Raw genomic sequence first — 24,985 nt, 5'->3', positions numbered from 1 at the left:
AGGGCTCTGAGAGTAGATTAAAGGCTGTGTAATTTTATTAAAATAAACATTGTTTTGTTCAGATTCTACTGTGCACTGTACAAGAAGCTGTTGGACCCCCACCTGTTTAACTCAGCACATCAAGCCATGTTTATCAACTTGGTCTACAAAGCCCTGAGGAAGGACTCCAACGTTGACAGAGTACGGGTGTTCATCAAAAGATTGCTCCAGGTATGTTTCTTTGATTTGATTATTTTAAAGCTCAACAACTCTGCTTATTGGGGCCTACAAGATTATGGATAGTTGCTTTTTTTTCATTGAGAAATTATTTTTGACTATTACTTATTCAAACTAATTTTGTTTGGAGTTAGATGCATATATTGAAATTGCACGATGTCACATAACAGAGAAACCCCATTGCAGCAAACCTGCAGACTAAGTGTTATTGTCTGGGTAGCCAAGTGGATAATAGACTCAAGAGTTGCTAGTGTGATCCCAAGGAGGGTCAGTTCTGGACTAACAAAGGATCAACGTTACTTAGTAACAACTAACAACACCAGGGTTTGGACGGTTTCCTAACAAAGCACATAGAATTGTAGAATAAATATAAAGTCAACTCGAAACTCCGTTCGACTCTATACCTGACAAGCAAACTTTACTTGTCACATAGACGTTCAATTAAGTTTTGTTTCTGTATGTTGAGTGTGTAACTGTTTACAGTAGATCTATAGATCTACATTATCCCCTTTTTGTGTTATCCACTATTGAAAAGTATAAATCAACAAGTCTTGATTTACATCGCATTCTATTGACCAGGTTTCTCTGAATGCACCAACACAGCTCGCTTGTGCCTTACTGTATCTGGTGTCAGAACTGTTGTCCAAGAGATCGGCTCTGCTGGCGCTACACACACACAGACAGACAGTCTACGCAGAGGAGGGCGATGCAGACGATGGAGAGGAGCGATACACCGATGCACCTCTAGACGACAAGGTAGACTTTGACAGCTATAATTGACTTAAAGGTACTAGGGCAGACATTTATCTATATGATCCAGCTGTAGCCAATTATTTATTCAAATACAACAGAGTCCTACTAATCTGATCTGATTGGAACTGAACCATGTTTTGTTTTAGCCGGATGGAAATGAAATGAAACTGCAACAAAGATCCAAACAGGGTTTTTTTCAAGACTGTTAAAGGCTATAATGCTCATTCCATTACAACAACACCATAATAAACTAAACTTCCTTGATCAGAAATCAGTTTAAATCAGCGCAATGAACATTATTGAAAATTTCTTTTGAAAGGCTAATTATTTCACCAAGGAAAAGGAAAGAAAATTATTGTAAACTATACTATATTTCATATCACACTATCTATAACAGTAGCCTATAAAAAGTTAAGGAAGAAGATATTATTTTAAACTAAGGTTAAACTATTTTAAACGGGTCCCTAAATTTCAGAAAATTCTTTGGGAAAAATATCCAATGAACGTCCATTCCTATTTTTAACTGTAGAACCCTTTGTGAATGGCTTATTCAATTATGTTCTATTTTAATACAAAATCGGCTACAGCTGGTCTATGACTGGGACGGTAGCGTGGTCCTGTAATCCAGCTACTAGGTGTTCAGGAATTGTGGATATTTATAGGCATGCACTGTGGATGCGATGCTCCCTGGCGTGGATTAAGGTCCGCACTATTGAGTACTACGACTATCTGCAGTACTATCCTGATAATTGGACCAATTCGTTAATTACACGGAAAAAATTTGGTTCGGATTCCACTATAAACTGTAGGTCCCTTAGTTGCCATTGGCTGTATGAGCTATTAATTAACAGCTGTGTCTAAGGAACATGTTGGCCTTAGTCATTAACAAGACTACAAGATTGCGCCACTCATCCTAAATTCATATTTGGGATAAAATACGCACATAAGTCATGTCCAAAAGTCAATTCATTCTACTTAGTAGTGATGCTACACTGTCTTCTCAAAACAGTTTACTGTGATGCCGAAAATTTTTCAGGTTGAAGATTCAAAAGTGACCGACAGTGAAGTAGAAGATGTTAAACCTGATGTAACAGAGGTTAAGCCAGAACCTGGTTGGTTTCATTGTAAGAATACGTCAACCAAAGTCGAAAGTAAAGTGTTTGATGGACGGTCTCGTAACCCGGCTCACGCTGGTGGGGAGTTTGCTGCTTATGAGGAGTTGACGATATTATCACAACACTTCCATCCGACTGTTGCGCTCTTCGCTAAAAACATCCTGGACAGTAAGTCGGTTCACCTTTTAGTGTTGACTTAAGATAAATTTTTACAATAATCAAACATTAAAAAATAGATCAATTATTGATGTGATTTTGAAATAGTAGATTTCTAAATGATGATAGTCGTATGTTCGCCATTTCAATTAAAAGTATGCTGTGTGTGATGGGGATGAAACATATGGTGTGTTTAAACTAAAATATGAATGAAAGATCAATAAGATGTCATGTAGATATGTGTTACTGACTAAGATCAGCTGTTTCTTTAGTCAGGATCAGCCGAAAGATTAAGAACAGATGGATACAGTCTCAATCATAAAAAAAGTACAGACATTTTTCAGCATACAACTCATCAGATTATTGGATAAGCAACATAACTACTCCTCTATCAAGCTATCCAATATCCAAGCAATTCCAGTTTTGTTTTATTCATGCTTGCACTGTAACAGCTCACTCCTTGTTCTGCTAAGTGTTATATTCACAGGTCTTGCGCCTTTGACTGCAAAATGCAAGGGTAAAAGGGTAAAAATGGGGTTCTGTTCTTGATGAGTTGTCTTCTAGGAAAATTTATTACAAAAACCAAATTTATTCCAAATTTAAACAAATATTCGAAAAAAAATATGAACGAAAAAATTATTTTGTTATTGGAATTTATTTGTGATCATTATTGGAAGTTTTTAATAATCTGAACCTAAGTTGGTAAAGACAAATTTTTAAACAAATAATTTGATGTGATTTTTTAACCACTCACAATAGTACAAATGTGTGATTTTTTGATCAATTTGGTCAGCAGTAAATAAGTTGTTTTCCTTACAAGATTGAATACCTGTATTGAACAATGCCTTTGAAAAACTGCCATTTAACAAATCGTATTCACTTTTTTCCATAGTTTGCAATAGTTATTCCCTCTAAGCATGGTCAGCGCCTCCTTAGTATATTTTCCTTACATCAGATCTAACTTTATCAATGCAAACTTATGAATCTGAAAAGAAAAACTTTTGACAGAGACAACACAAATGCATATCAGGGACTTTTCACTATACGAGCAAAGCCATTTAAAGAAATTAATTTAACACAATTTTACCTAGTATAAATCATGCATATTTTTTTTGTAAAGTAGAATGTTGGTTTCCCCCTTCAATTTGGACTATTAAATCTTCGTCTTCGGGAGATGACTAAAGGAGTTGAACTACTGAAAATACTGACGGAAAAACTTTTCTTCCTAACAGTTTAATTGTAACATGTCCCGAATATGTATTGCTGAAACGTATCCAAAACATTGACCAGTATACACTTGTTTAACGACGCCATCATTTCCCAAACAAAAGAAAATATTTGATGACAGTTAAATTTTATAAGTTTTCAATAGGATAGCATTTCTTTTACAAACATATTCCTTTTACAGAACAGCAAATAAAATATTCTGGGGACCCACTGCAAGATTTCACATTGGTCAGGTTTCTTGAACGATTTGTCTTCAAAAACCCAAAACAGCTGTCTGGTGCTGGAGGTCCAGATCCCTGTCTGGCGCTGAGGAAACACTACGTAGCGTCTGGCGCAAAGGCCGTCCCTATCACCAGCTCAGCATACTCACGCCAGGAAGAGAAGAACATACCTGTCGACGAAATCTTCTTGTACAGGTGATTGAACTGTAAATATTCTGTCAAATACCAACTTATACCAAGTGGTAACAAAAGATTTCTTCTGGGCTTCTTTGTTTGTTTAACTCTAAATGACCTACACCTAAATTTAATATTAATATTCTGAATACATTTTTCTGGGCAGGTCATGAAACCGTGGATAATGATAGGTCTTGTTGAAACTATTTATGTTAGATAACATATTTAATTGATAGTCCAATAAAAAATTGTGCCTAGATTCAGAATTTCCTGCTTGGAATCGAACTAGCAACTTTAAAATTTCAAAGCGAACACTACAACCACTTTCTTACCCTTACTATAGAATATGGTGACAAATATTTTCTTAGTGTACTTGATAAGAAGATTCATTGTTAAATAAATGCTAACATGACTAAGAGATTTGTATATTCCCATATAAGGTATCTTCAACAGCGGCGGACAACACAGCCGATAGACAAAGTGAAAAAAGAAGATGACAGCGATGTTGAGAGTGTTGCCAGCGAAGAGTTTGAAGAAATGCTTGACAATATGGTCGGCAAGATTGATGATGATCTTGACTTTGCTGATGATGTGGGCGATAAACTGAAGTCAAGCAAGAAGGGAAAGAAACGTCGAGGTGTGTTGTGTTTTATAAGCATAAGCTAATGACTTTAGTTTTAGAAAACTATCAGATAAAATGCTATAGTGTAGTGAGTTTCTTGTATATTACAGTAGAACCTTGATGACAAGACTCTCATGGGGGTTGTAAAATAAGACTTGTCATCAAGGTTGACTTCTTATCGAGGTTTGTAATTAGGGGTAAAATAATTTTAAGGGGATTTGAAAATGACACTTGTTATCAAGGGCTGTTATCGAGGGTCTTCTTATCAAGGTTCCACTGTATATTCAGTTTATCAAACTAATTAGTAATTAGATCCAGCAAGAATAGCTTATTTATGTTAAACTTTAAGGAAGTAGTAATGGATGCAGAATTAACTATGAAAATAAGTAGCTATGTAAATCATGAATTCCAGCTGACATCTTACCAACGATTTTGATTTAGAAAAATTGAGAAAAGTAATCGGCTGAATGTAGATTGTTAAGCTGTGTTTACAGACCCAAGTTAGAAAACTCAAATCGGTCTCAAGTTTACCATTGTGATAGATTAAATAAAGTACCAAGTATTCTAAAATAATTGTTGTTTTGAATTATATAACTTATTCTTTCTTATTATACTGTGATTTGGTGGGATTTGAACCTCGGACTTCAGGGACCAAAGCACTTGCTCTACCACTTGACCAGCTTGCTCCCCAATAGCTCCCTTATTCATTCAGCTCGTTACATTCATATTCATAGGGTTAACCTATTTGTTAGGTTCTTGTCAACTATTCAACATAAATTTGTTTTCCAATAGATGCAGAGAGTGAGAGTGATGATGGATTCAGTGATGACGAAGAGGACGATGTGGATGAAGATGAAGAGATGACAGATTTGGAGGATGAAGATGACGAAATGACTGATTTGGAAGATGAAGAAGGTAACGAAGACAGTGATGCTGAAGCGATAGACTTTGGCGAAGATGAACCAGACTTTGATGGTGACTTGGATCTTGATAATCTGAGTGAGGATGAGGATCCTGAAGATGACGAAAAGCCATTGAAATCCAAACAGGTTTGTATTTAAGTTTATTGTACTGTATTCCTTCAACTAATGTTTTTACTTTTAATACCAACTTTCTTACTTTTTGGATAACAAAAGTACATTTTAATGGGAACCTTGGTGGCTTATTAGGAGTTTTCCATGGTGTAGAGTTTAGCTACCTTAACTGCAATATTATAGTCCTGGAGCTAATAGATACAAAATGACACAAACTTACAGGATTTCTTAGAGAGTATGTGGAAGTCCTATTGAGACAAAATACCAGTGCTATGTATTGTGACCTTAAATCTTCGAGCCCCTGGACTCTACCTTTATTGGCTAAGCTATGTAAACTATTCTTGGTTTTGGGTCAAAAATTATTTTTTTTTTTTACCAACCTCTTTTCAAATGAAGTTACTGCTGAAATTACAAATTAACTAGGTGTGTATGTGTTTAATTTTAATATTGAGTCAAAGTAGTTGTACACAGTTAATATTAGTTTTGAATGTCATGAAACTAAGTCGTAAAATTAAAATCATCAATCTTTCAAAACCGAAATTGGCCAATACCAATTTACTCTGTTGACAGAGTAAAAAAGTGAAGGTGAAAGACATCCATTCCATGTTTGCTCCTGCGGAGAAGTTTGCTGAAATGCTGGAAGACGCTGGATCGTCCAAGGTGAAACTAGGAACTGCTCATGATGTCTCTAACAAGGATAATGCAGGTAATATTATCAACAATTTTTATTAATCAAATTACTTAAGTCTTTATGTTGGAAAACAGATAAATCTGTAATTGGGTGAATTACAAAAAAATCAAGAGCTAATATTGTACTCACAGTCGATGACTCATTTGTGGCAGTATTGTATGACCAAGTGTGTTGCACCGCTAAATGTTTTTTGTCTATCAGCAAAAAATGGTTGAAGAACAATGTTAAAGTTGAAACAATGTTTGTTTCAGCTATGAAACAGCTTCAATGGGAGTCTAAGAGGAATTGGGCTCTAAATGGTAAGAGGAAAACTAAGCCAAAGGGAAAACCATTCCATAAGGCTAAACGGAAGAAATATTAATCTTCTGGTGAACTTGTTTTTGTAAATGAGTTGTCAAATATGCTTGTTAATTATATTTTAATACTATCCAAGTAATTTATTTCCTTCTAAACCATGATGGTATTTTATTTATTTTTTATGCCTACGCCTGTAGCGTTTATATGAAATAAATCATAAACTTTTTTAAGGGAAAGCTGTCCTAACCCCAATTGTTGTGTACAAACTGGGGAATTGTCACTCTCACAAGTCTCGAGTAATGAAGGTACTTACACTTACTTACTTACTTACTCCCTCGACGTCGTTGACCAGCTCTTGCTGGATAGACTGAGTCAACAATAAAAATAATAATAATAATATTTATATACATATTTACAGGTTTGACACAAATTTTATAAAACTTATAAAACTAGTATATATTGTATTCTCTTGCATCATCATGCCTTGGTGAACCACAGGTGAAGCAGCTACACTCATAATAGATAGTTGGTTCTAATCATTGACTGTTGATACTACTAGACATTCTATCCCCATGTTATCACCAGTTTTTTTTTTTTATCAAAATTGTCATAGTTGATGTGTGCCAACAACAGAATGTACTTATCTAAATTGCCAATTTCTGTTTAATACAAGAACATTTTTACAATCTGTTGGTGGCTCAGATCAACTACGGTGATTTTGATTCAAAAGCTTGCGATAACTTTAACATGGGGATGGAATATCTAGTTGTATCAATAGACAATGGTTAAAATACTCACTCACGTTGAATAGTCAGGTTATATTCCTTCACTTTGCTGTGATCTACTTAACTTATTATGCTTCATTGCTAATTCTCTGGAGTAAAATTATAACTCAAGATCAGTTAGTCCTTCATAACTAACTAAACAACAATAAAATAAATCTGACAAAGATTTTTTTTACTGAGTTCTTAATACAGTTAACAACATCAGGAAACTCTGTTGGGGAATGTTTTGTCACAAATTAAGAGAAGTGTCTGATTATGATTTTTTGATCATTGACTTTGGAGACTGCTAATAATAGACTCCTCATCCTTGTCCTATTTTGTTCCGTGATTCATATCCAGTTACACTTATGCATGTCAAAGTCAACCAAATTACTGTTAAGTATTTTAATGAAAATTGTACAGTGTGTTCTGTACTTCTTAGTAACAATACTAAAAGACCTAAAAGTTCAAAACTCTCTCTGCAGATAACATATATTACATCCAAGTAATCTAAGTAAGCACTGCTTCACCTGGGTCGTGGTAATGCATTTAATGGGTAAATAAATTACAAACATAAGATTGCTTGAGTAGATTTAATCCTAATTGTATAAACATTGTGCACCTATGTAAGAGTGAAGTAACTGAAAGCCAAATAAAACTGTTTGGAACACATCGACTTACAAATTGCTTAGAGAATATTACAGGAATAAGTTTCAAAATCTTTATGTTCCTCATAAATAACAAAGAAATTCTACGATGTAATTACATTACAAATTCACTTCAGACGTATAAAAAACCAAAACATGACACTTTGTAATCATGTTTGTTTTTATTTGTGCAAAAACAATTATTTTCACAACCACCGTGTACAACTTAAAATAAGTTTTAATACTCAACATTTTAATAGCTCCACCGAACAATGTTGCAATACAACAATGTCGATGCAATATTGCACCGAGTATTTTCACTTTTCAGAAAACACAAAAAACGTTCTGGCCGCACCTTTGTCAACACAGCCAGTTTCCCGCACATTCAATTTTTTTTTTAAGTGCTGCCAACCTATGTATTTTTTTACACAAATTACCCTACGCAGTAGGGTAACCTACTGCATCAATGTTCTTTAAAAAATTTTAATTTCACACAATATGTTGTTTGCAATGATGTTCAGCAGAGATATTAATTTTATTTCTCCTTGATATTTCATAGCAGTGCTAATGTTAAAAAAAATAAAAAATAAAACTTAAACATACTTAAATATTTAAAAAAAATAAATCAATAAAATTGACTACCATGGAATTTAAATTACCATCTTCAATTTTTGCTTTATTTTTACTAAGAAATAAATATACACATTGTTCATTAGATGATTGTTACACAGCCAAATTTGGCTCAATCCTGTTGAACTTTTACAATTCTTTAGAACTGAAAGAAGCTTGACTTTCATTTCAATTCAGTTAAATTTTAATTAATTTCAGTTGAATTGTTTTTTTAGTTAAAGCTTAGAAATTAATAACAATCTACCTCCACAAATGACTAGCATAATACTGACCAAAGAGTATTTTATTATTTATGCAGTTTTTATTTTAATTTAGTATATTTTGTGCCAATTCTAGTTTTCTAATTTTCATTAAAAAAGGTCTTATCTCGAAGAAAATTTCAAACACTACCGATTAACAAAATGTCAAATGTCTATCTCTTACTCGTTTTCACAAATATTTTGCCTATTGCAAGTTCTACCATAACTAATGCTCACACCAATCTTTTACTCAATTTTCTTAAATAATTTTTTCTTAAATAGTGACATTTCAATAGTAGTATCATCACACAAATAGGTACACCTTCTGCTAAAAAACCCAAAGGCACTCTAATGCAAAAAATTAGTGAACTTATAATAGTTATTTGGCAATTTTTGTGTGTTTTTTTATAGTCTGTCAAACTAATTCATTGGCTTGTGAATATTGGTTAGATAAGACAATTCTAACTATGTAGAAATATTCTTATTGGTATAGAGTAAAAAGGTTATTCGAAAATGTTTTCTTATTGCACATCTGTACATTTAGATAACAGATTACTATTCAAACAAAGCTAAAAAAACAGACTAATTTTGGTCCTTAGAGAAGAGTGAAGAATTCAAGACCAAAAGAGGGCACAAGGGAAGAGCCTAGGTTCCAACAATTTTGTTGTAAAAGCAGGCTTGGCTTACCTGATTGGAAAAGAGTACATTATGGCACAAGAAATTCAAAAACTTTAAACTATACATAAGAGAAAGTAAATCAAGATACGCCTATTAACACTCTTGAAGCATACATCTACATTTTACACTGTTACTAAAAAAAACGGTAAATACATAAGATGGTAAGTGGTGATCAATTTTAGATTAGATTAATTATCATCAATTATTATCAATTAATTATCATGAGACCCAATAGGCGAATGGTAAGAACCTTGATGGTGTACCTACTTATATCCTATTGGCTTAGGTTCTTGTCATTCACCTATTGGGTCTAATAATGATTGAAGTGGCCAATCAAAATAGATCTACACTTACCATCTTTTATATTTACCTATGAGTTAACAGTTAAGGTGTAGATTTATGTTTTAAGAGTGTTCTTTGCGTATTTTTATTTCGTATTTTTATTTTTGCCTTTTGTAAATTTAATAACAGGTCAAATGTTGATCAAGAAGTTACTTACTATACATAGGCTAGGCTAACAAATTAGAATATTTCACTTTTACTTATGGTATTTTCAACCAAGTAAAGTTTGAGTTGGAATTGAAACTAATGTCTTCTCAGGATAGATATCCAGTGAACTTCCTGGCCAGTAGTGGAATAGTCTAAATTTGGAATAGGCTATGGAGTTTTGTATTTATTGTGCCATTATGTATTATTTCCTTTTCAGGTAGGTCTTGTATCCCATAAAAATTCTCAGGTTTTTAGACTATAAAATCTACAGATATCACTAGAATTCGTCGTCAAGTCCATCGTTATATGTATTCTTTTAATATTAACTGATTGTAGGGAATGACTTTTTGAAGGCCTTTGTTCTGAAAATGTGTGGGAATATAAAAAGATGACAAATTCTTCTTAAATTGTCATACAAATGTCTCCTCCTCTTGGTTGGATGATTGTTGGTAGCTGAAAAAATATTGATACTATCAAGCAAAAGTTAAACGTAATTTTGATAATGAGATATATAATATGTAGCCTAGTATATAATATTACTTTCTTTCCTACAAATTTTAAAATGCTGTATGAAATATAATGGATTTTGTAAAACTGCTGTATGCTTTAAGAGGCAAAGAATTGACCGAGATTTGTTACACCCAAGACCCAAGATTGGAGCACTAAGGAGTAACATTTGGGTGCAGTAGGGAGTAGACTCCACCCTCTAAAGTCAGATATAGTGTACAAGTCATGAGGTGTACTTGTATGTGTGAGATACCTGTCCATTAGTGAACTCTAGTGGAAGTTGTCAGGAAGGGTGAGTCGCACCTCAAATCAGACATTCGGTCACTTTTGAAAACTTGTTGTAAAATACTTTAGACATAAGTATTCAAAAGATTTAGGGTAAAAATAGGATAAGAATAGGTGTACTTCAATCACTGAAAAATTCATTTGAGTTCAAAGGGGAGTTAAATGTTAAAATGTGATAGAAGAAACGTATACCTTCAACGTCAATAGTTATTTCTGTAACTAGTGGGCGAAGTAGCAGTTTGCTGCACACGAGAGAAATGATTACGCACGAGCCGTAGGCGAGTGTAGAAAGTTTCTCGAGTGCAGCAAAAGCAGTTTTCACTCGTGTTACACATTATATTTTTCCTACAGTTACCCTAATTATTATACTACTAATTAATCATATAATTAATTAATCTTTCAAATACTGTTCAACACATTTTTAGGTTAGGTTAAATCTAGGGATAGACAAGTCTCGAAATTTCGGGAAATTTTAAATCTCATTCTACGAGACGAGATTAAAAAAAAATAAAAACGCCTTCAGAAAGTCAATGCAATACCCGCAATACAGGAGCGTGCTGTAGTTGCGTTTCATTTGCGAAGGCGTTCTTATTTTTAATTAGTTCTTTACATGTAAATATTCTTTTAACTGTTTTATCATTTTGAGAAGTTTTGTTAAGTGTAAGCAGTGTGAGGAATGTTTTACTACTGTAAACATAGCCAAACCAAGTAAGTATTTATACAAATTAATATTGTTTTTATTTTATGATTTATTATATTTTAGAATAAGTTTAACTCTATCCTAACTGATATCACCATGTTTCCTAAGCGTAAGCGTTATTTTTAATAAGTTAGGCGTAATTAATATACATTTTTTATACTGACGTTTTTTAATAAAAGATTTTAAATATCTTGCCTATTAACTTATTACTATTAGCGAATTTCCCATATAGGGAATAAGCTATTACCGTAGTACTCATGGTAAGACCTGGACCCGGGACCGATTTTTTTTTTTCGTTTTGAGGTCCCTAGAGGCCAAAAACACCATCCGTTCAAATTCATATATATATATATATATATATTTATATATATATTTATATATATATGTGTCCGTTAGCGCGATAACTCGAGCAAAAATGATCCGATTTTGATGAAATTTGGTACAAACGTGTAAACCTACGTTTATTCGATCGAGTTCGCGAACCAGCATGATCGGACCATGGGAACGGGGGTTTATGGGGCCTTTTATGGGGTAAAAATGGGTTTTTCCCATTTTTGACCCAAAAAACATAACATTTTGCAATTTCTTTCCAAACAATTTTGTAGAGCTTAAAAAAACAAATAATTTAGTATATCGAAGCGTTATAATGCGCCTAATGGTTACGGAGAAAATTCCAAAAAAATTTAAATTTAAAATTCTCATGTTATTCTTATGGAGAATAAGTAAACTGTTGTAGTTTGCTTGTTTATTAACATATTTTGCCCAAATTTGGAAAATGTTTTTATTTCTTACAAACTATTAACATTTTACAAAAAAAAAACACTTTTACCCTCCCTGTTGCAGCAAACCTAAGTATGTGTTAAGCTGATTCTATTTAAATAGGGAATAAATGTGATATTTTTAAGGAGATATTTTAGTGTAAATCCAATCAGGCAAATGGAAATTCGCTTAGTCTGCAGGTTTGCTGCGGCGGGGGTATTTTTGTATTCAAGCAGTCATCTAACAATGTTACAAAATCTGGTAAAAATTTCATGCATTTCAACATGCATTTCCCGTTATATATGAGAAGGGAAATCCCGTCACGATCTCGTCTCAAAATTTTATGAGAAATAAAAAATCTCGTCTCGTCTCAAACTAAAAATCCAATCTCGTCCATCCCTAGTTAAATCCAATAATTGAACAAAATGGGAAACGCTGCACCAGCTGATTGTAGTTGTAATATCTGTAAGTGTTGCCAATTTATTTTCAACCGTACACAAATTACGTGCATAATAAAAGCACGCTGTTTTGTGTTGTTGGGTCGAAATACTGGTGTGCGCCAAAGTAAGACTTTCTGTACTATAATCTGTGCAAGGAAGCCCACTTTGTCGGGTGTCTGTAGGAAAAAGTTATTTATTTAAGATGTATTTTTTTAGTGTATTAATCATTCTAAACTACAACTACCAACTAATACACTAAGTATACTAAAATTAGTAGTAATGCTCTTCTAGTTTTTAAACTTTTACCTTTTTTTAATCGAAAGAGATTTCCATTCACAATCTCGTGGTTCGGTTGTAACAGCTAAAACATGCACAACAAATTTTACTGAAGATCTATTTGAAACTGTGATTCTAAGAGCTAATATTCCTATTACAAAAAAAGGGTCAAACACACACTGATAACTCTAAATATTTGAACTATATTAGAACTCCAACTATCCTATGGGACAGAACATTTGGATGGTCAAAAATTTGGATAGTTGGATTTTAACTAAAATTAACTGAAAGATTTTACAATTGAAAATTCACACTTTTGCCATGGTTGCGAAGGACGATGAAGATGTCTATATAACTGTGGAGGTCTATGACAAAGTTTTTTACGGGAAACAATAATGATTTTCTATGACCGCAAGAGACTGACGATTTTCTCTGACTGCGAGAGACATTATTGATGTCTGTTCAAGATATTGCTACACTCGCGGAAGAGGATGATGTTTATTTAATTGTAGGAGATTTTTAGTATTTTTCCGTCATCGCAGAAAACAATGATGATGTCTATACGGCCATGGGATGTATTTAAGATTTTTGAGGGAGATGTTCAGGATTTTTCAATGATCACGGTTTCTGCCATCTTTAAAAACAATTCTTATCACTGTGGTTTTAGGGTTTTAAAAATGATTTCTGTAAGCTAATCGTATGGTGGAGTTCTACTGTGATATATAATAGTTTTTAGTTCTACTAAACTTAGTATACAACATCAGGTAGAAATATCAATCTACACAAATAGTTTTGGTAGGAGAGAATTTTTCAGTTCTTAATGAAGTTTAAATAATCTAAACCTGTGTATAATTTTTAAAATCTCTAACACTGGGGAATGAGCAATCAAATAAATATTTGTCCACTCTAATCTCCACTTACCTCTCTAGCAGTCGCCTCTTGAGGTCAGGAGGGTAGGTGACGTAGATGTAATGTTCACTGGCGTGTAGATCGTCCGAGGTGTAATACTCCTCACTGTAGTGTGAGTGATGTGCCGGACTGGAACTTGCTGTTACGCTCGTACTAGCAACGCTCATGTCATCCGAGCTGTAAGCAACAATGCCTACTGGTTTCTATGTCTGTTTATTTATAGTCTTATTGTATTCTGTGTTGTCCTATATTCAACTATAAAATGTGAAGGTATGCTTACTTTTGAACTTTTCCTTAAATGGCTTGAACAATTTTCTGGGTTGGAAATATTTACATTTTGCTGTACAATGGGACCTTGATTAACTATTTACATTTTAACTGTGAATTTATGTTATCTGTCCCTTCAAAATTATTTATTTACCTATTTTTACTCTAGGTTTTTGTGACACTAAAATTTGTTTATTCAGTACACTACACATATTTAGCTAAAATATAAATACATACTGTACATTAATAATATGATATTATTTAAGATTATCGTGTGCACTGTGTTGTTTCTTTCCAAAATCGTGGTTAGTTTCCAAACTGAAATAATTTATAAGGAAATTTGTATCCTTAAATTATGTTTACTGTCCTAGTCCCAGACCAAGAGGGACGGTTAAGTAGAGATTTAATTGCATGTAGATTATAGATGGTTTTAAACACATTTAGATAGTTGCACAGATGGAAGTTGAGCTTAGGTTATGTTATGTTAGTCTTGTATCTGGTACATCAGCCAACTGAGCTCAAATAGTTCATAACTTATTTCACAAGAATTCATCTGTTGATATTGTATTTACTGATGTTTATACTGACTCAAAGAGCACCCATATGATGTAGTAACAGAGGCAGATGCCCAGGGACAAGACCATGGTGAACACCGTGACCAAACCCCACGGGAAGTGACGGAGGTCAGACGTGGAGTCCTGCCAATAGCGATCACATGTGAGGTACCAGCAGACAGCTTGGTTGAGTTCCTCTGTAAAAGTCAAACACCGCTATTACAAGTAGAATTATTCAAAACAAAAGAATTGGAACTTGACTCTGCCCAGGTATTGAAAATATCTGAAGACGGTCTCTAAGGTACGCATCTTGGTAACTAAGATTTCTTACGACTGAATCCCTGGCTCTGAGGCTCTTTGAAGCCTTGCCAAACTCAACACTTGCCCCCACCTCAAAGGGTCTGGTGATTACTCTAGTTACCATACATATAAGGTGATAAAGTATAAGTTTAATTGAGGGTTATCATAAATTATGTCAGCTACAGAGCTGAAGGATTTTACAGGTTATAAATTAAATGGAATCATGATGTCTTAAATAACAAGTACTTTAGCAACAGGGAGAAAAAATGAGTTGGCCAAAAATTCTGAACTCATGTTGTAAAGGTTGTATCATTTTCATTCAGCTTTTGCCAAGTTTGGCAATGCAAAATGTAAGAGAAAACGACAACCTCTTACTTTATTGAATAATAAAACTTAAATGGAGTAACAGATTATTTTTACTTAGTTTTTCATTGGTTAATTTTTCTATTGCCTACAGAGCATTAGTGAAATTAATTTTATAATGATGAATATGTAATTATTACCTTCAACATCCTTGAAGTCTTGAATAGATAAGTTGACTAGAAGACCTGCAATGCAGTCTCTTACTAAAACCTAAACAGTTCACACCTCAGTAAACAAAGCATCAATCTTAAAGTTTGTCATTATATTGAATTTTAGCCTCCTTATCACAGTTAAATACTAAATAATGGTGTAAATACCTGCATTTATGTGATCAATTTGTTGCTAAATTGCAACCGGTTTCGACTCACAAAGGAGTCATCGTCGGGCCAGTACAGATGTCTTCTTGCTTCATTTGAAGGTCGTCGATTCATGATAAATAAATACATTTAACACGTACACGTACACGAACATAAAAACAAACATTTAGGGCTAAAAACGAAAGATAATACAATATGGTAATGGGACACGACGTGATCGGGCGGGGGGGATTGTATTATCTTTTGTTTTTAGCCCTAAATGTTTGTTTTTATGTTCGTGTACGTGTGCGTGTTAAATGTATTTATTTATCATGAATTGACAACCTTCAAATGAAGCAAGAAGACATCTGTACTGGCCCGACGATGACTCCTTTGTGAGTCAAAACCGGTTGCAATTTAGCAACAAATTGATCACATAAATGCAGGTATTTACACCATTATTTAAAGTTTGTGTTTTGATAATCATCAAGAAGCTTTAATACAATATACAATACAATTAGGGTTTTCTCTGTTACGTCGATGTTATAGCTCCCAACATGTGTAAGTGTAATTAGTGAATTGAGGCTGTATTCTATTCAGGTAAATATTCTAATTTTATAACAATCCCTCTTTCTCCGTCCTACTAAACCTATTTATACTATCCAGGTGTCATAGTAAAGCTTATGATCTAGCAAACTGACAAATGGTAAGTAAAAATTTCCTTTAGGGCTTCACCCCTCCCACAGCGTTTAATTTTTTTTAGACTTCACTTTCATAGATTCAATAATGCTGACCAACTTTATTTATAAAAGTTTAACAGCTGATCTCTTAGTTAAATGTTTAACCACAGTCAGATTTTAACTAAAAGACCAAACCAGTTTAACAAAGTGTATTATTTCATAACACAAAGAATAAAATCATACGATCAGCTGGTAATTAAAATTCAGTCTATTAGAAAATTATAACACCAGCTCACCTCACAACGTAATTTCACCTTCTGGAGTTCCTCAGGTTTACAATTAGCTTTGAGTTTCTGCAACTCGCTAACCCGCTGGTGTTTTGGGGGCACTGATGAGTCTACTAGGTTGTCTGGACACATACCTTGAAAACAAATAAATTCATACACCTAAATATTTCAGTAATTTACAACTCTTTTTGTCTACTTAATGAAATCCCTGATAGACATTAAAATCTTGAAAGCACAAAAAATATGTTAAATTTCAGAATCATATTCGCCTATTGGGTCTGATGATGATTGGAGTGTCCAATCGAAAGCGATCACCCCTTACCATCTTTTATATTTATTTACCGTCTTGTGAGTAGACAGTATAAGTGTTAATAATAAATACATTATTACAAGTGTTTTTTGACAAATTTTTTGTGCTTTCAGGTAATGTAATAACACTTACGATTCTGATCACGAAGTTATTTATTAAAATCTTAAAATACTAATTTCATAACAGTTACAAATGAAATATAAAGTAGAAACGTTTACACGACCCTCAATGACACGTCAACCTCGATAACAAGTGCACTTTTAAAATCTGCTTGAAAACCCCATAACACTCAATGTTAAATTAACCTCTATAAACGAATATTTCTATCTAAACAACCTCAACAAGACACCTTTTTTCAAATTACGAGGGTACTTAGAACCTCTATGACAAGCCATATTGAGAAGTCAACCTTGATAACACGACCCTCAATAAAAAGAGCACCTCGATAACAAGACTATTTTCATAATCCCCTTAGGACACTTCTTATCGAGAAGTATCAGGAAATAATTTTTAAATGGATTTACCTTCAGAGATCACACATTTTTGTCAACTGTCTCAATGAAATAAAGAATTTGAATGTGTATGTAACAGTTTCAAAATTTGGATAAAAATGTAATACTAACTTCGGTTTATTTCTAACAAGATTACTTGAGGCATTGGCTTATGTTTTACTGGTCCATACCATTGACTAGACATCCCATATATTTGAACCAGCCAAAATATTTCATCAGATCATAGTTGAAAGAGCCATACTCATAGACACACTCTGTTACTGATCAAATTCTATTCCTCCCTAAATTTGTTATACTAAAATGTTTGAATATTACAAAAAGGATTCTACAACAGTGAGTTGTGCCTTCAGTTTGGATTAGTTGGAAGGTTGGCATAATTGACATAAAAAATCATTTACATCAGCATAATTTATGTCAGCACAATCGTTTTTGCTTTTTGGCTCAGTATAAACTATGCCAATTAATTGTCATTCTAAAACTAGCTCCCAACTTTAATATAGGATTGGTACGTCTAATTATCAGTCAATGATATTGTGAATTCATATAAGTAAATATTTTAGTCTCATTAACTACAAATGAATTTTACCTCAACTAAAACAATTCATTGAGTAGCTTAAAACGTAGTTCTTTTCAATGACTCACCTCCAGTGTGGTTATCCGAGTCCGATGGTGCCTCTGACCGAGGACAGTGTGCGGGTGTGGGTGTGGTAGGTGGTGGAGGGGTAGGAGGGTGGGGAGAGGTGAACACTCCTACCCCCACCCGAGCTAGCGCCCGAGGTCCCACAGGGCTAAGTGCCGTGTGGTATGCCGTAGCTTCCCGCCATATCTCGATGTCTGTGTTGCCTTGAGTCACATCCGGCCCGAGGTCTTGGGTGCGCAAAACCTCACAGCGCATTATGTCACAGTAGTCGGCGAGACAAACGGCATCTTCAGCCTGTAAAAAAAAATTATAAGTACTAATATTTGGTTAACAAGGTTCTTTAAACATTTCTTACCCAAGTATTTTATGGTAGAACTTAATTGACTCTAACAATCTTAATGATTGTTTAACTTTATTACATATAAGGCTTTTATAAGAACTATTACAGCCAATCTCGCAGAATGTTTGTAGTGTTGGTTTACAGGACCTCAATTGAGTAACCTCCCGAAGCAGATAGTGAAATATAAGGAGCTGAGGAGAGGATAAAATAGCTTTTTTCTTCTTGTGTTGGTCCTCCTTGTAACTTATATGGTGAAGCATGTACATATAAAAAATAACTATGTCTCAATCAATCTGATACTTGGTTTTACCATAAATTCTCTTTCCGTAATATTTTTTCTGAATGAATACATTCATGCTAGCTAACCAAATATATAAATTTTTGAAATAGGTTGGCAGACTTTTTAACCTTGCATTTGCCTGTCCACATACCTTTTGTAGTATAGTGAACTATACTGATAATAAGTAATCTTAGATATATGAGAATCCAAACCTACTACGTCACTCACTGCCTTATTGGGCCAGGAGTCTGCCGTGCTTTTGACTCACCATATTCAGGTTAAAGAACATTGTAAGGCACTTCAGCAACAATTATTGTAAATGAAAGATCTTACCATATTAATGTTGTTTTTGTGCCTGTTGTCAAAGTGCATATCTAGGAACCTCTCGTCATAAAATGACTTTCCACAGAGGCCGCAGGTCCATTGTGAAGGACGGTTCTGTATCTTGGCGGCTTGCTGAGGTCTGAAGATGTCTCTCAGCGGATGAAAGGGACATTCCAGAGGGATCTGGACTTGGTACTTCTCCAGCACTGGAATCCATTTCTGAAATTGTTTTTATAAAAGTAGAATTAAATGGGGCTTTTAATATGTCCAATGATTGTAGATCGGGAAAAACTAACCAAGTGAGTAGGCGGTAAGAGTGTCTGAGTATACCGGGACCATATCAATGACAGCTGGGTCTATTCTTGAACCATTGAAAAGTTTTTTTTTTTATTATTAAAATAAAAATAGACTTGCCAGGATTGAACTGGTGACTTTTAGATGACCATTTAGTAGTTACATGTAGTGCTAAACAGTAATTAAGTGCCTCTAACATTTTATGGATAAAATCGTTCCATTATGTCATTAACTCTACTTGTGTATAACTCATAGATTAAATTTTACCTTTTGTACTATTTTGCGAACGATAGTTGCGCTGTCTCGAGGGCAGGATATCTTGAAGACTGTCGGTCCTGGCCAAGGTATTACAGACAGCACGACAAGCGTGAGCACCTGCAGATAAGAAAATCTAATTTTTTAAATATCCTTAAAGGGTTAACAGCTTTAATGTGTCATCATTGGTACAACTCAGAAACTATGCCGGTTAGAAATGACTTTCAAAGGGAGACTTCTAATTTTTTAATGAAAATCTGTTTTTTTTTTTTAATTGACATCACTTTTAAATATAGCTGCCAACTTTCTTACCAAATCTTCCCTAAGTTCGCCCTTCCCGGACGGGTGACGGATATATCCGCCTAAGTCTTTGGCGATAAAGGACGGGTGGCGGATATATCCGCTTGTGGTTTTTGATGTTCTGGACGGGACCCGGATATATCCGCCTTCTCTTCAGACAGACTGGCAGGTGCTTGAGTTGTAACCAGATGTTTCACGGTACCAAAGCGCCACTTTCCTGCCCTCTCCATGGCTGAGCTCTCTCCCCCTCTCACCCGCGCCTACCCCTCTCCCGTGCACCCCCCACCTCTCCTACGCTCCCCCCTCGACGTTTCACGCTCAACACTACGTTGTTTGATTGTTTACATATTGTTCTTTATTTATTGCCTAACGTTGTCATGGACATATCTTCAAAGACGGGTGGCGGATATATCCGCCTAAGTCTTTGGCGATAAAGGACGGGTGGCGGATATATCCGCTTGTGGTTTTTGATGTTCTGGACGGGACCCGGATATATCCGCCTTCTCTTCAGACAGACTGGCAGGTGCTTAAGCTGTAACCAGATGTTTCACGGTACCAAGGTGCCACTTTCCTGCTCTCTTCCCACACTCCCCCCTCTCCCGGCGCCAACCCCTCTCCCATGCACCCCCCACCTCTCCTACGTTCCCCCCTCGACGTTTCACGCTCAACACTACGTTGTTTGATTGTTTACATATTGTTCTTTATTTATTGCCTAACGTTCTCATGGACATATCTTCAAAGACGGGTGGCGGATATATCCGCTGCTTTTCTAATCATCTGTGGACGGGTAGCGGATATATCCGCTGCTTTTCTAATCATCCGTGGACGGGTAGCGGATAATATCTGTATAGTTAAAACAAGTAAAAATTATTTTTACAGTATAAAGTGTTCCATTGTGTTTATTTTATGTATATTTGTATAACAAAACACAATAGGTTTTGTTTCATACAAAATTCCTAAGTAGAAACTAGTTGTAGTGAATATAATAAAAAAAAAAAAAAAAATTATAAGGATGCATTATTTTTTTAAAGTGAACAAACATATATACAGGGTGTTTTTTTAAAAACTTGCATCTTTATTTATGTAAAAACCGCAATAGATAGAAATATTCAGTTTACGGGAATCATCTATTGAAGTAGGGGGCACAATTTTTTTAAATTCAACGTTACATTCACATTCCCCCGCTTCCCCCCCCCTGCCACCAACTTATTTTTTTGAAATAGCAAGGTACCCCTTGTGACATATCCAATGAAAGAGCATGAAAAAAGAAAATGTTTGATGAAAAAAAAATTGAAAATCGGTTCATAAACTTGTGAGATATTTCCGCCCCCCCCTCCCCAGAACTTGATTTTTTTAATCGCAAGGTACCCCTTGTGACATATCAAATGAAAGAGCATGAAAAAAGAAAATGTTTGATGAAAAAAATTAAAATCGGCTCATGAATTTGTGAGATAATCCCCCCGCTTTTCCCCTACCCATAACTTTTTTTAATAGCAAGGTACCCCCCCCCCTTGTGACATATCAAATGAAAAATAAATTTCACCAAACATTTTCTTTTTTCATGCTCTTTTATTTGATATGTCACAAGGTGTACCTTGCGATTAAAAAAAAATTAAGTTTTGGGGAGGGGGGTAATATCTCGCAAATTTATGAAACAATTTTAAATTTTTTTTCATCAAACATTTTATTTTTTCTTGCTCTTTTATTTGATATGTCACAAGGGGTAAGTTTACCTTGCTATTTTAAAAATACCCCCGCCGCAGCAAACCTGCAGACTTAGCGAATTTCCATCTGCCTGATTGAATTTAAACTAAAATGTCTCCTTAAAAATATCACATTTATTCCCTTATTTAAACAGAACGAGTAATGTCCAGTGGTCGAAACTCGACCAAAAATATGTAATGTACTCACTTATGTTAACGTTTCACCCCACACTGTAAATAAAACATGTGATTGGAGTTTCTTCCATTTGTTTTGATTTTCTGTTTATATTTCGTTGTTATTTCGTCACCAGCATGGCAACGCATAAGATCCATGTAAATTTTTTCAAATTTTTAAACTCATTTTTTGCGCTTATCTTTGAGCCTATTTAAATTTATAAAGGGATTCTGCACACCTACAGGAAAATAGCTTTCTAACGGTATGCGTAGATTTTCCCTACGATGCACACGAGCTGAGAAAAAAGGTTTTAAAGAAACATGCTTGCCTATTAATATATAGATAGATTAGTTTAATCAGTACTTAGGTTTGCTGCAACAGGGAGGGTAAACAAGTTTTTTTTTTAAATGTAAAATATTAAAAAGTACTGTGGTTTAGTAAGAAATTAATGTATTTTCCAAATTTGATCAAAATATGTTCATTAACAAGCAAACTGCAACAGTTGACTTATTCTCCATTATGAATAACATGGGAATTTTAAAATTACAATTTTTTTGAATTTTCTCCGTAACAATTAGGCGCATAATAACGCTTCAATATACTAAATTATTTGTTTTTTTAAGCTCTACAAAATGGTTTAAAAAGAAATTGTGAAATTTTGTGTTTTTAGGGTCAAAAATGGGAAAAACCTATTTTTACCCCATAAAACCCTCCATAAACCCCCGTTCCCATAGTCTGATCATGCTGGTTCGCGAACTCATTCAAGTTTATCCCACCTTACACCTTCAAACCAAATTTTATCAAAATCGGACAAAAATTACTCAAGTTATCGTGCGGATGGACACATATATATATATATATATCTCTATATATAGATATATAAAAATTTGGACGAATGGTGTTTTTGGCCTCTGGGGACATCAAAATGAAAAAGTAAATCGGTCCCGGGCTTAGGTCTTACCATGAGACCTACGGTAATAGCTACTTCCCTATAGGGAAATTCGCTAAAATAAGTTGGGGGAAGGGGGGGGAATGTGAATGTAACGTTGAATTCAAAACAATTGGGCCCCCTACATCAATAGATGATTCCCGCAAACTGCATATTTCTATCTATTGCGGTTTTTACATAAATAACGATGCAAGTTTTTAAAAAAACACCCTGTATATGTTTTATTTGCAATCACAAAATTCAAGTGTAATAGTAAACATGTTTTGTTTATTGGGTGTACGATTTTATAATAAAACCTATTTGGCTCTAGTTAAGTAATTGTTTTATTATACAGGCCTAATGGGGTTTTTATTCGTGTCTACATTATTTAAATTGAAATACATAGCTAAAATTAATTTTGGGCACAATTTTAATCCATTCTTAAAACTTATTTCTTTGGATTAGATGCATTAATTCTTATTTAAATTTTAGTGACTGGAGAAACCACTTTTATTTATTATATCACTTAGTAAGATTATATTAGTAATGAAAATGTTTCATTCAATTATTGAACTGCAGTTTTTACCCATGTCACAAAATATGATTTATACAGTGGTTTTAAAATATTGAATTTCATTCTCATTAATAACTTTACTGACTCTACATTTTGTTGTAGAAGAACTATTGCAGAAAATTGTTGATAAGTGCTCCGGTGTAAAGTAGTGCCTTCAATTCAGCCACAGCCGGCCATAAAGGTGCTGTGCAGTGAACAGTGAGTAGACATACCCTCCCCAGTATTGATCCACGAGCTTACGATATAACCTCTAGTAAAAATATCAACCAAACATTCTCGTCTGCTATATAGCCATTCAGAACATTTCTTTATTCAACTGATACAACTCGAATACGTCATCTACATTTTATCAATATTTGAGTCGTAAAAACGAGCTACTGTATAAAAGTATGATGAAACAAATCATCATAATGCAGTTTGTAATTTGGATTTGCATAATAAACTATTTACTGACCTCAAAATTAAATCCTTTAGACCTCATGCATATTTCTGGTAGTGTACCGCTACTTTATAATCTTGTATACATTTCTTGTGATTTATCTAAGGAATGATTGTGCACTAATAAATTTATCTCCAGCATTAACCCCTTCCTGTGTTTCTCAAAGCCGCCACTAGGACCGCTGGCGCTGCCTGCTTGTTGTATTTGACTTGATTAATAAATCATTATAAATTAATCTCTAGGGCGTTGACTCTATCAGTGATAAATTATTATTTACAATGGACATGGACAAAGCTTTAGAAGGGCATGGGGAAATTAAACTATGCTTAATTTAATAATAACTTTAGAAAAAAGCTATTCAATCTTTTACGTTTAGCAAATTTCTCATTTTAATATAGGCTAATATGATTTGGGATAATTAAATCTGCTGGACAACATACCGGCCACCAATTTGGAAGATTGCTCCATAGCTTGAATTTCAAATGATAGTGGTAAGTTTCTGGATAAAAACTTACTTTTTGAGGGACAATGTACGAAAAATGCAATCGTGTAGGCCCAATCGCAATGGTTTATCATAAGCTAATTATTTAATTGCGAACTGTAAGCTTACTCTATAAAACACTTGTTTAAAGTAAAAATTACTTTGTGTTCTTCCTATATTTAAATTTTCCAAATCAGATAAAGACTTGAGGCTACGAAACTGTAATTTTCGGCGCCGCGCAAAGACGGGAAATTCGGTGGAAACGGGAAGGGATCAAGGTCATATCATATAACCACGGTCATAACACCACTTGACTACTGTACCACAGAGAACCAGAGAAGTTATATACTGTACTTTATTACTAAGAAGTAAAAAGATGCAATTCTTACTTTTATGTGACTTTTATATACACAGTGTCCCCGAATTATCTACCGACCTTGGTATCATTCGTCATGGACCAAAGACAAATTAAAATATCACATTCCAAATTTCCAAAACTAAAAAACAACCCGGTTGGCCGCCATTAAAATTTTTTTTATTTGATAACGGATTTTTGTTGTGAATTGGAATTTGGTGCATAGATTAATAATGCAATGCAAGACCTATTAAAAGAAAAAAATATTTCTTTTTGTTTATCATGTTTGCACCAGTTTTAGAATAGTGGTACTTTTTAAACTGAAATACGGTACATAACTACATAAGTTAACTGCTATAGTTAGCTAAAACAAACAGCTGTTTGAATTGTTGGCACAAAAATGAGCGCAAATCTTGAAATACACATTAGCCTATCTTAAATAGTTATTTGTGTAATTAGTGAGCGAACTTTGCAAGCGCAACACAAAATGTTTCCTACA

The 24,985-nt window shown here is 34.2% G+C and overlaps 2 protein-coding genes across 3 annotated transcripts in view; one reads left to right on the top strand and one right to left on the bottom strand.

Moving 5' to 3' along the window:
* Nucleotides 1–6,636, top strand: part of LOC129001323 (CCAAT/enhancer-binding protein zeta-like) — a 25,544-nt gene extending 18,908 nt beyond the window's left edge. Inside the window, exons 11-15 of the mRNA XM_054428589.1 lie at nucleotides 3,649–3,883; nucleotides 4,303–4,499; nucleotides 5,277–5,533; nucleotides 6,089–6,224; nucleotides 6,461–6,636. Of these exons, the coding sequence (XP_054284564.1) occupies nucleotides 3,649–3,883; nucleotides 4,303–4,499; nucleotides 5,277–5,533; nucleotides 6,089–6,224; nucleotides 6,461–6,570 (935 nt within the window). The 3' untranslated portion in view covers nucleotides 6,571–6,636. The remainder of the gene's footprint in view (nucleotides 1–3,648; nucleotides 3,884–4,302; nucleotides 4,500–5,276; nucleotides 5,534–6,088; nucleotides 6,225–6,460) is intronic.
* Nucleotides 6,637–7,854: 1,218 nt separating this feature from the next.
* On the bottom strand, nucleotides 7,855–23,806 carry LOC129001608 (uncharacterized). Of its 2 annotated transcripts, XM_054428967.1 has the most exons (10): nucleotides 23,666–23,806; nucleotides 19,544–19,651; nucleotides 18,992–19,201; nucleotides 18,041–18,332; nucleotides 16,586–16,710; nucleotides 15,454–15,523; nucleotides 14,685–14,847; nucleotides 13,842–14,006; nucleotides 12,951–13,005; nucleotides 7,855–10,406 (listed from the first exon to the last, which is right to left on the bottom strand). In XM_054428967.1, exons 1-9 carry the CDS (start codon nucleotides 23,690–23,692, stop codon nucleotides 12,978–12,980), a joined length of 1,188 nt encoding a protein of 395 aa, XP_054284942.1. In that variant the 5' UTR covers nucleotides 23,693–23,806; the 3' UTR covers nucleotides 7,855–10,406; nucleotides 12,951–12,977. The 2 variants fall into 2 exon arrangements, with proteins under 2 accessions (XP_054284942.1, XP_054284941.1); XM_054428966.1 differs by lacking the exon at nucleotides 12,951–13,005.
* Nucleotides 23,807–24,985: the final 1,179 nt, after the last annotated feature.

Source organism: Macrosteles quadrilineatus, unplaced genomic scaffold (genome assembly GCF_028750875.1).
Source record: "Macrosteles quadrilineatus isolate MER2022 unplaced genomic scaffold, UCM_ALF_1.0 Scaffold_8__2_contigs__length_117827958, whole genome shotgun sequence".
NCBI classification, from domain to species: domain Eukaryota; kingdom Metazoa; phylum Arthropoda; class Insecta; order Hemiptera; family Cicadellidae; genus Macrosteles; species Macrosteles quadrilineatus.
Note: the sequence above shows the minus strand (reverse complement) of the source record. Positions and strands in the feature narration are given on the sequence as shown.